Source organism: Anabrus simplex, chromosome 1, assembly GCF_040414725.1.
Source record: "Anabrus simplex isolate iqAnaSimp1 chromosome 1, ASM4041472v1, whole genome shotgun sequence".
Taxonomy (NCBI): domain Eukaryota; kingdom Metazoa; phylum Arthropoda; class Insecta; order Orthoptera; family Tettigoniidae; genus Anabrus; species Anabrus simplex.
The window spans coordinates 898,057,170-898,069,715 of record NC_090265.1 but is presented as its reverse complement, the minus strand read 5'-3'; the positions used below and the strand labels follow the sequence as shown (position 1 = coordinate 898,069,715).

The window sequence follows — 12,546 nt, the reverse complement described above, 5'->3', positions numbered from 1 at the left end:
TCGAACCCGGGACCCCTTTGACTAAAGGCCAGCACGTTAGCCATTTAGCCATGGAGCCGCACATGAGGAACAGGAAACTGTTGCTGAGAAGTGTGGAAGTAGGAAGAAGGGTAGGAAAGGAAATTGTAGAGTAGATGATAGGAAAGGACAGGTGGGTGGGGGAGAAAAGGCATGAGGAAGTAGCTTCTGCAGCTGTCAGGAAAGATAGGGCTGACCAAGAGAGGAGGAGATCAACTGAGGTGGGTAGGGTTGAGGCTCTGGTCATGGGGGATTCCATTGTTACACATGTGGGGAAAGTGTGTGGAGGACAGGGAACCAGGGTAGAGTGTTATCCAGGAATTAGGTTGAGGCAGATGTTGAGGAAAGTAGAAGAGAAAGACGAGGGAAAGGAGAAGGTGGTAGTGTTTCACATTGGTACCAATAACTTACGGCAAGCAGGTGTAAGTACCAAAATAGTTGGGGATGTGTGGGATCTGGTAAATGCAGCACGGGTGAAGTTTAAGGAAGCAGAGATTGTTATCAGTGGAATACTGTGTAGGAGGGATACTGACTGGAAAGTGATCGGGAATTTAAATGAGACTATGGAGTGGGTATGTGGGGAAACTGGGAGTGTGATTTCTTGATCCTAATGGGTGGGTAGGAGATAGGGATCTGCGTTCAGCTGGCCTTCACTTAAACCGCAGTGGTACATATAATTTAGGAAATTTGTTTAGGAGGGTTATAGGGAGGTGCGTTTAGGGAGCGGTGATAAGGGTACAGGGATCTGGAAGTCAAGTAGGGATGACATAAAAATGTTAGTGTTGAACTGTAGAAGTATTGTAAAGAAAGGAATAGAATTAAGTAATTTAACATATATTGTAATAGGAATGGATTCATGGCTGAGAAATGATATAATGGATGCAGAAATTTTCTCACGGAACTGGAGTGTGTATTGTAGAGATAGGACGGAAATGGTATGAGGAGTAGGATTCATTCTGGTGAAGGAAGAATTTGTAAGCTATAAAAAAGATGACAAATATAAAATTCTAGGTTTAAGGCTCATTTCTAAGGATAATAGGCAACTTGATGTCTTTGGAGTGTACAGACTAGGAAAGGTTAGCCCTGATGCTGATTAGGAATTATTTGATAAGATAATCAGCTACGTGGTAAACAATGTGGATAGGAAGGTGATTGTAGCGGGTGATCTCAATTTACCAAATGTCAATTGGGAAGGTAATGCGAATGACAGGAAGTATGACCAACAAATGGCAAATAAGTTAATGTGGGAAGGACAGCTGATACAGAAAGTGATGGAATCAACTAGAGGGAAGAATATACTGGATGTTTTTTTTTTGTTTTTGTTTTTTTGCTAGAGGCTTTACGTCGCACCAATACAGATAGGTCTTATGGCACGACGATGGGATAGGAAAGGCCTACGAGCTTTAAGGAACTGGCAGTGGTTTAATTAAGGTACAGCCCCAGCATTTGCCTGGGGTGAAAATGGGCAACCCCGGAAAAACATATTCAGGGCTGCTGACAGTGCAATTCGAACCCACTATCTCCCGGATGCAAGCTCACAGCTACGTGCCTCTATCCGCACAGCCAACTTGCCCGGTAGTGTGGTGTTGGTAAAACCAGATAAGCTCTGTAGAGAAACCGAAGTAATAGATGGATTAGTGATAAGAAAGCTGTTTTTTTCATAGTTAAAAATAAATTTGATAGAAAGGAAGGCCTTTAACATCAGGACTATTTGGCAGTACCATATGACTGATAAAGCAGTCATGAGGGAGTGTTTGAAAAGTAAATATGATCGGTGAAAAACGATAAATAAAAATGTAAACAGACTCTGGGATGTTTTAAAGCAATTGTTGAGGAGTGTGAAAACAGGTTTGTACCTTTAAGGGTGGTAAGGAATGGTAAAGATCCACTTTATTATAACAGAGAAATAAAGAGACAAAGAATGATGTGCAGATTGGAAAGAAATAGAAGTAGAAATGGCTGTGGAAATAAGGAGAAATTGAAGGAACTTACTAGGTAATTGAATCTAGCAAAGAAGTCAGCAAAGGATAACATGATGGCAAGCGTAATTGGCAGTCGTACAAATTTTAGTGAAAAATGGAAGGGTATGTATAGGTACTTTAAGACAGAAACAGGTTCCAAGAAGGACATTCCAGGAATCATTAATGAACAAGGGGAGTGTGTTTGTGAGGATCTTCAAAATGAAGTATTCAGTCAGCAGTGTGTAAAGATCGTTGGTTACAAGGATAATGTCCAGATAGAGGAGGTGACTAATGCTAAAGAAGTATTAAAGTTTACCTATGATAACAATGACATTTACAATGAGATACAAAAGTTGAAAAGTAGAAAAGTGGCTAGAATTGATAAGATTTCTGGGGATATACTAAAGACAGTAGGACCGGGCGAGTTGGCCGTGCGCGTAGAGGCGCGCGGCTGTGAGCTTGCATCCGGGAGATAGTAGGTTCGAATCCCACTATCGGCAGCCCTGAAGATGGTTTTCCGTGGTTTCCCATTTTCACACCAGGCAAATGCTGGGGCTGTACCTTAATTAAGGCCACGGCCGCTACCTTCCAACTCCTAGGCCTTTCCTGTCCCATCGTCGCCATAAGACCTATATGTGTCAGTGCGACGTAAAGCCCCTAGCAAAAAAAAAAAAAGACAGTAGGTTGGGATGAAGTACCATATCTGAACTACTTATTTGATTATTGTTTGCATGAAGGAGCTATACCAAATGAATGGAGAGTTGCTATAGTAGCCCCTGTGTATAGAGGAAAGGCTGATAGGCATAAAGCTGAAAATTACAGGCCAGGCAGTTTGACATGCATTGCATGTAAGCTTTGGGAGAGCATTCTTTCTGATTATATTAGACATGTTTGCAAAATTAATAATTGGTTCGATAGAGGGCAGCTCGTGTTTAGGAAAGGTTATTCCACTGAAGCTCTCATCTTGTAGGATTCCAGCAAGATATAGCAGATATCTTGGATTCAGGAGGTAAAATGAACTGTATTGTGATTGACCTCTTGAAGGCATTCAATATGGTGGATCATGGGAGACTACTGGCAAAAATGAATGCAATAGGACTAGACAGAGGAGTGACTGAATGGGTTGCTATATTTCTAGAAAATAGATCTCGGAGAATTAGAGTAAGGAAAGCTTTATCTGACCCTGTAATAATTAAGAGGAGAATTCCTCAAGGCAGTATTACTGGATTTTTGTTTTCTTATATATATAAATGATGTGAGTAAAGAAGTTGAATCAGAGATAAGGCTTTTTGCGGATGATATTATTCTGTATGTAGTAATAAATGTTACAAGAGCAACTGCAAAATGACGTCAATAATGTTGTGAGATGGACAGCAGGCAATGGTATGGTGAAAAATGGGGTTAAAAGTCAGTTTGTGAGTTTCACAAATAGGGTAACTCCTCTCATTTTTAATTACTGCATTGATGGGGTAAAAGTTATTTATTGGATCACTGTAAGTACCAGTGACGTATGCTGGGATCAAGACATGGACTACCACTAGACTTCGATTACCCCTTTTCGATGGTTGGTTTAGTGAACATCAAGCCTGAAGCGTTTTGAGCTGCAGCCAATAGCCAACGGAGAAGTCTGCTTGCTTTACAAGCTACTGCCCTGGCCTCAGCTACTGTCAGTAATCAACACCTGATCAGTGGAGATGGTAGCCTAAGGTTTAGCAAATTGAAGTCTGGCTTTGTGGCTAAATGGATAGAATGCTTGCCTTTGGTCCAATGGCCCCAGTTCAATTTTCAGAATCAACCCCATCATACTGTAAATTCCCATGGCTTGGGGGCTGAGTGTTTATTACGTCTTCACCATTCATTTTATCCTCATTAGTTCAACACCAAGCCTACAAAGATGCCATGCACCATTATAATAATAATAATAATAATAATAATTATTATTATTATTATTATTATTATTAAATAAAGAAAAGAATTTTATAGCGGTCATGCCCATCGTTCACTGGTTAATTAGCTTCCTCGAGAGATCAATGGTGGTATCCAACGTATGATCACGAGTTCGATTCCAACCAACAAAAGAGAACACTAACCTGAAAGATTGCATTTCATATTAGCAGATCTACATAAAGAAAACTATATTACTCCTATAACAGTAGACATTGCAGTGGCTTCCTACAAGGATGTAGAGCAGTGTTGCCAAACCAATTTACATTTAATAAGCTAGATCATCATTCAATATAAGCTAGAGAAAGCTAAATGAGAAGTAAAAAAGTTAAAAAATAAGCCAAATATTTATAGCACTGCTCACCGGATAGGGAATGTAATTACTCTTTGTTCTGCTAAATGAGCAAACTACTATAACCGTAAAGCATGGACATTTAATTATGTACACTGAGCTAGTCTTGACAGGTGGAGGTCATGGTGATTATTGTTTTAACAGGAAATACAACTGGGCAACCATACTCTATTAACACTGGTTAAATATTCACACTTTGCTCTGCTTATACCCTCTACGTTGAGTCGGTAAGTTTGTATCGATGGTCCAATCTTACGAACTTCAGGGCCCTGAGAATGGCATATTCGGACATCTTTTCTCCTTAATCTTTGACTGAGAGGTGGATTAAGACAGTTCGGTCTCATTGTGATTGTTTTCGCTCGCTTAGCACCACCCGGGGGAGACGTGCAGATTAATGAGGAGGTAATTTCTGCGGACGTGAGCAACAGTGGAAACTATAATTTTACGCTTAGCGTACTGGGGATAGATTCACTGTCGAGTTTCAACTAGACATCCAATTACAATCTAGAATTTATTACTTTGACCATTTTTATGGTCTTTTTGGTCCGTATTGACTTTTACCATTAATTTCATTACACCTCCTTGTCCAGCCCTGCATCGTGCATCAGTTCGCTTCTCAAGTAGTTGAAGCTCTCCCACAGTTTCAAGGTTTTGGCCCTTTATTTTTATAATTCATTACCTGTTGACAATGCCAGAGCAGGTTGTCCCACAAATGTTTTACTTTCCTCTCTCTCTCTCTCTCTCTCTCTCTCTCTCTCCCTCCCTCCCCCTTTCCTCCTCTTCCCTTTGTTAATCCTAAGTGGATATATAGCTGGGCTGAGTAGCTCAGATGGTAGAGCACTGATTTCTGAGCGCAAGTTTTGGGTTTGATCCCACCTCAGTCTAGTGTTGATTGAAGGTGGTCAGATAATATTAGCCTCATGTCGATATACATTTAAAAGAACTCCTGCAGGAAGACTTTCCAGCACCTTGGGATCTCCAAAAACTGTTCAAGATATTTAGTGGGACGTAAAACCAATAATATTATCAATAGTAGATCTGTATAACCTTGAAGATCCCTAGCCTGAAAATCAGTCACATATTCTATTTGCAAGTTTTGCTCTGCAGTGGGTCTCCTCATTTGTTGTATTTCCTGTTCAATTTGTCTGCTGGAGCATTCTAACTAGGCCTATACTGACAGTAGAGTGGAGTTTCATATGTAGATTTTCATTATAGTAAATTTGTAGAGACCACTTTTGATGCATTTAAATTCTGTCGGAAGAACAGGTTCATTCTATCTAAATGCTTTCTGCATAAGTTCTTTTCAGACTCTGTGTGCATACTTTTTTTTTTTCTTTCCATATATCCTGGTCAGTATAATGCTTGTCACCGCAGCCTCCTGACCATCAGTCTCCCTCCTTTTTACTGACATACGGTGCACACATACCCATCCACCATTTTTGTGAGACTAGAAACTGAAACAAGTCCTCATGACTTTGTTCAAGAAGCCATCCTAGCATTTATCATCAAAATTGGCCGATTTAGATCTTCCTGAATATGAATTAGTGAAATTCGTCTTTCAAGTCCATTCATACATAAGAGTTTTCATGGAAAGCTATATTGTTTAGATCTAATATATATTGCCTTTCTAGAGATATACCCCAACTGCTAAGACCATTTCCACATTTTCAGAATGCTGAAATAAATATTCGTGATACATTTCTAGAATACTGACTTGTGCATGAAATAGTCCTCCATGCGGTGCCAAATGTGAGCCATGTGTATCATGGTTATTGGAGCCACATATTGGTTTTCTTTACTCACTAAAATATGCTACAAGATGTGTGTGATATTCTTTACTTAAAACACACAGACACTTGTGTTTTCTTTTATCAAAGTTTTTTTATGTGTTTTTCAGCTGTTACAAGTTTGAGTGTCCACCCATCTGGAAAGATAGCTCTATCTGTGGGTAGAGATGGTCGGCTACGCACTTGGAATCTGATCAAGGGTAGACAAGCATATGCCACTCATCTGTCTGTGTAAGTTTTTCTAAAAGAAATATTTTTAATCAGATGTTTGTTACAGATTCTTTTTTCTTAACCTATTTATTATAAATTGTGATTTTTTTTTAATATTATGGGAGAGCATCCGTGGTTCAGGTGGCAGTGCACTGGCCTCTCACCGCTGGGTTCCGTGGTTCAAATCCCGGTCACTCCATGTGAGATTTGTGCTGGACAAAGCAGAGGTGGGAGAGGTTTTTCTCTGGGTACTCCAGTTTTCCCTGTCATATTTCATTCCAGCAACACTCTCCAATATAATTTTATTTCATCTGTCATTCATTAATCATTGCCTCAGAGGAGTGCGACAGGCTTTGGCAGCCAGCACAATTCCTATCCTCGCTGCTAGATGAGGGCTTCATTCATTCATTCATTCATTCATTCATTCATTCATTCATTCATTCCATTCCTGACCCGGTCAAATGACTGGAAACAGGCTGTGGATTTTCATTTTCATATTATATACTGAATTGCTCTTGGGATTGTTGTTACTTGTTAGATTTTATTGATCTTTTGTATAATAATGAGAGTGTGGTGTATTTTGACTCGTTTGTATACTTCATTATCTTTTATGTGTGTGATCTACTGAAATGTGACGTCTTTGTGGACACTCTGGAGTGCTGTGGTTTTGCACTATATTTCATGTAGGTCCACGTTCCTAATTGCTGTTATTGATATTGCAACCTGGATAGCTGCTTGAAGAACTGAAAGTTAACATTTTCATCGCAACCTGCACTACCAGTGGTACACAATAAAAAAATTTTACCTCTCAAAAATTGCATTATATTTAGCACTGCATTCCTTAAAAGATGACATTGAGTTTTTATACAAAGAACATTGTTTTTCACATGAAACCTCTTGATCCATGGTCAGTTTTTGTATTATAACAGTTTTAGAGACATTTTATGCACTTTAGTTTGTGTATCACCGGTGGTGTACAACGGTATTTGGTAATCACGTGGCAATCTTATGCCGTCGTGCACCACCAATGGTACATGCAATGTCATGGTCATTGAAGTAGATTTTGAAGCTTTGTCATTTTCAAAATTGCTTGTATGAGTGCAGCACCTTCCATAAGAAATCAGTAGTGCATTCTTTCAGTGTATCTGTGAACCTCTCAAGTTCGAAAAATATTGAAACAGTTTACAGTTCATTGTTTATGGTTTGCATCATTTTCGTTGCCCTGTGGTATAAAGTGGTACTTTTTGCTGGCGCTGTTTTAGAAACAGTAAAACCACATCCCTATTTTAATTTGTGGTAGGCCTAAATATTTATTATGGATCCGGATGAGATTGAAGAAATCTTAAATGAGAGCACATGTGTGTCTGAACATAGTGACATATCAGTGCCTGGAAATGAATATTTACCATCAGATACTGAAAGTGATCGTGACCTTATAAGTGTGCTAGAAGAAAGTGAGGAAGAATGTAGTGATGCAGAATGGAGTGACTGTGATCCAGTACAAATGGTAGTAAGTGCTATTCATAATGATCACATAAACAGTATTGTCGAGTGGGCTGATTGAAATCCACGTGTGGGGAATTTCATTTTACTGGACAGCCAGGGCTGCAGTGTACTATTATTAGTGTATGGCAAGGAAATTATATACATAATATACAATATATACATAATAACAAAAACATTGATTCACTTCAGGCGTTAAGTGTTATATCTGAATGTCCAACTTTTCAATCCACTGTAGTGCTTCCGCTGTTGGAGATAGGAAGTCTTCCAAACTACCTGGATAAGCCCGCAGTTGACACTCGCTTACAATGTGAGGAATAGTCTGGCGAGGGGCTCCACAGTCACATTCTGGAGATGGTACAAAGTTCCACTTGTAGAAGGAAACCCTGCACCTTCCATGACCTGTCCTGATCCTGTTCAATCTGGTCCAAGTTGCACGTGGTAGTTGGGATCCATTTGCAATATATTCCCCTCTGAAGATGTTACGCAGGGGCACATTGGGAGAGTTGTTCCAGCGGCCTTTCCACTCTTCCAAAGCATTGAAGTTAGTGGACGTCTTCAGAGCAGCATCACAAAGGGATGGATGTCGTGATTTCAGTCTTTTGAGGCTAAGAGCTGGTATGTCATTTAGAACAGGTAGCAGAGGATTCTTGCAGATCTTGTTGTACTCTCGAACAAGAGCTCTGGATCTTCGTAAGTCAGATGGCATTATTCCTGACAACAGAGGGAGCCAGTGAACTGGAGTTGATCTGATGGTGCCAGATATAAGACGCATGCTGGTATTCAATTGTGGCTCAATATACTTTGTATAGGGACTATTAATCCACACTGGAGCACAGTAGTCAGCAGCAGAGAAAACCAGTGCTAAGGCTGAAGAGCGTAGGATGTTTGCAGTAGATCCCCAAGTGTTACCAGTTAGCTTCTGAATAATATTGTTTCGGGTTTTCAAATTCTTCGACAAGTTCAAAAGATGTTGTGTGAATGATAATGTCCGGTCCAAGGTAACACCGAGATATTTTGGATACCTATTGTGATTAAGTACTCGATTGGAGAAGGTAATATTTAGTTTTAAGTTAGCGAGCCAGTTACTCAAATGGAAGCAAGAAACCTCCGTTTTGGCTGTACTGGGTCTGAGTCTCCATTTCCTGAAATATTCTGCCAATGTGGATAAGTCCTGAGTCAAAATGTCTTCAGTTTTCTCAAAGATCTTGTGTTGTGTGGCCAGGGTCAAGTCATCAGCATAGCAGAACCTCCTGGATATTGTTTCTGGAAGATCAGAGATGTACAGATTAAACAGTAGGGGCGATAAAACTGATCCTTGGGGCAAACCATTATGCAGTTTTCTCACTGAGCTTTTCTTTTCACCTAACCAGACCTGGAATTTCCTGTCACTGATCATGTTGTTGATAAGCTGTGCAATCGTTCTGCAGGGTATAGCTCTGAGTAATTTATGAATCAATCCTTCCTTCCAAACGGTATCAAAGGCAGCAGTGAGATCCACAAAGACAGCAGATGTTTTAAGCTTTTGCTGGTATCCAGCCTCAGTGTAAGATGTTAATGAAAGTACTTGATCACAGCAGTTTCGGTTAGGTCTGAAGCCTGCCTGATCCACAGGAATGAGTTCTAAAATGGTTGATCCAATTCTGTTGTAGATAAGCCTTTCAAAGAGTTTGTAGCAACAGCTAAGGAGGGCTATTGGTCTGTAACTTTCAGGCCTGATTTCAGGTTTTCCGGGCTTCAATATGGAAATAAGTTTAGCTTTCTTGAAGTCAGGTGGGATTTGTCCAGTCTGAAGAATGTCCGTGTAGAACTGTGCCAACCATCTCTTTGCATTGTCTCCCATATATATGAGTAATTCTGGATGAATTCCATCGAATCCAGGTGCCTTACCAGGTTTTAGTTCTTTGAGAGTCTCTTGAACATCAAGGGCTGTAAAGGGACGTGAATAGCTAGAAATGCGAGGTACTGACGATTTCAGAGCACGAAGCTGGCATCTAATATACTTTGTATGCTTCTTTTCAGCTGGAGCTCGGGAAGTTGTTACAATATGGGAAGCTATTTGGTCAGGTGTCACCTGAGGTTGACCCTTCACTACTGGTGCCCCTTCTCCTAGCCTTCTAAGAAGGCCCCAGGCCTTTCTGCTAGAATGAGTAAAATCTAAGCTTTCGACAGTTTCAACCCACTTTTGTCTTCGGTGATCATCCAAGCTAGCCAGAAGTTTGTTAGCAGTTTCTGCATCTCTGTTTTGTTGGAAATTCTTAAATAATTCCTCATTCTGGGCATTCCAGCCAGGAACATATTCTTTCCGATAACCTCTGGGCATACATTTCTTAGCAGTAGATATAACTGCGCCAACAAGACGTTGATAACTTTGGTGATTTGGGGGAATCCAACGAATGTATTTATCTAGTTCTACAGAGAATGCAGACCAATCAGCTTTCTGGAAATTCCATCGGGGACATGGCGTTGAACGTATAATGGGAATTGTGACACCAAACTCGAGTATTACTGGTCTATGCTGGCTATGAGGGAAATCTCCCATCACTTTGCGTGTAGTGTGCGAGGGATTCCCATTTATATTGGAGCTGACGAAGCATAAATCTGGATTTGAATCTCTACCCCATGCAGCTGATCGAGAAGTTCCTCGATCTTTAGCATCAAATACTAGATGGAGGTTATTACTTTCGCACCAGTCCATTAATTTACATCCACAATCATCTGTTGTAGAATACTTCCAGAGTTCATGATGACTGTTGAAATCACCCACATAAATCGCAGGATGTTTTGCAGTTGGTACAACATACTGAGGCCATAAGATGCATGGTGGTTTGTAGATGTTGATGATCGAGACATTATTCAGTCGGACGACAACCTGATGGACATTTTCTTCTGTGCTTTGAGATAGTAGCTCAGCTTCTTTGATGTCATTATGGACATATGTGGCCACTCCATATGTTTCATGGTAAGTTGCTCCTAGTGCCGTGTACCCAGCAATATGACCTCTAGTACGGAGTTGTTCTTCATTAGCAACATGCGTCTTTTGAAGGACAACAACATCTATGTTGTTCTCTCTGAGTACTTTTGAGAGATAATCACACTTTGCTCTGCTGATGCTTTCTATATTGAGTTGGAAAATACGAATAGTGGGACCAATGTTTCTTGCTAAAGAGCTCTGAGAAGAGCTGTTTCCACATGGTGTCTTTGACATAATTTGATAGCCAGGAGATCCTAGGATAGACTGGCTGCCTATTGCTGTTGCTCGCTTAGCACCACCCGGGGGACACGTGCAGGGCAATGAGGAGGTAAATCCTGCGGACGTGAGCAACGTTCATCTCCCGCTGCAGTATAATTTGGAGGTTACAGACCCTTTTACAGTATATAATAAATTTTTAGATGATGAAATCTTAGATGGGTTTTTTATAGTGACTTTACATCGCCTCGACACAGATAGGTCTTATGGCGACAATGGGATAGGAAAGGCCTAGGAGCTGGAAGGAAGCGGCTGTGTCCTTAATTAGGGCACTGCCCTAGCATTTGCCTGGTGTGAAAATGGGAAACCTGGAAAAACATCTTCAGGGCTGCCGGCCATGGGATTCGAACCCACTATCTCCCGGATGCAAGCACACAGCCACGCACCTCAAACCGCACGGCCAACTCGCCTGGTAATCTTACATGTAATTGTTTAGAAACCAACAGATATGCAAGGCACTACACTGCTTCTAGAAGAGTAAAAAGATGCTCACCAATGGCTAAATGGAAGAACTGCACAAAAGAAGAAATCAAGAAGCTGCTTGGAGTTCTTATGACCGAGCAAGTTGGCCGAATGGTTAGGGGCACGCAGCTGTGAGCTTGCACCTGGGGGATAGTGGGTTCAAACCCCACTGTCAGCAGCTCTGAATATGGTTTTCCGTGGTTTCTCATTTTCACACCAGGCAAATGCTGGGTCTGTACCTTAATTAAGGCCACGGCCGCTTCCTTCTCACTCCTAGGCCTTTTATATTCCGCTGTCGCCATAAGACCTCTCTGCGTTGGTGCAACGTAAAACAAGTTCTAAAAAAGAAAAACCAGTTCTTATGATTATGGGTATTTATCCTCTTCCCCAAAGAAAAACGTACTGGTCTAACAGTCCTATGTGTGGAAATGTGGTTATAAAGAAAACTATGAAAAGGGACCAAATTTGACACCCTGTTGAAATGCTTGCATTTCCATAATAACGAGGAACCAACCATTGTTGAACCATGTCTAGCAAAAATCAAATACTTGATTACACTACTTGATGTAAACTTCAAAAATATTCTTTTGCCTGATGAGTCACAAGTTATCGTTATCGATAAGTTGATGGTGCCATGAAGGGGACGACTGCTATTTAGGCAATATCTCCCTGAAAAATCCCATAAATATTTAGTAAAAGTTCACAAAGTATGCTCCGCTAATGAATATACAGTAAAACCTCTCTATAATGGACACCTTCGGGACGGAAAAAATTGTCCGTTTTGAAGGGGTGTCTACCCGAGTTGGTCAGTTGGTTTTGAGGAAAGTGTACGGGGTAAGAACAGTAGGGGTACGAAGGTATGAATATGACAAGCAGATTAGAGCAGCTGTAGGATACAGCAGTTACGTAGAAATGAAAAGGTTAGCGCAGTACGGGGTGGTATGTAGAGCTGCATCAAACCAGTCTATGGACTGATGACTCAAACAGTGTCGTATTTAAGTAGATTTCAAGATAAACCATCTAATGATATATGGTTAGCTCTGAAATGGGTACTTATAT

At 40.6% G+C, this 12,546-nt stretch overlaps 1 protein-coding gene across 1 annotated transcript in view; it reads left to right on the top strand.

Moving 5' to 3' along the window:
• Nucleotides 1-12,546, top strand: part of LOC136874633 (p21-activated protein kinase-interacting protein 1-like) — a 119,234-nt gene that overhangs the window by 53,381 nt on the left and 53,307 nt on the right. Inside the window, exon 4 of the mRNA XM_067148261.2 lies at nt 6,173-6,293. Within this exon, the coding sequence (XP_067004362.2) occupies nt 6,173-6,293 (121 nt within the window). The remainder of the gene's footprint in view (nt 1-6,172; nt 6,294-12,546) is intronic.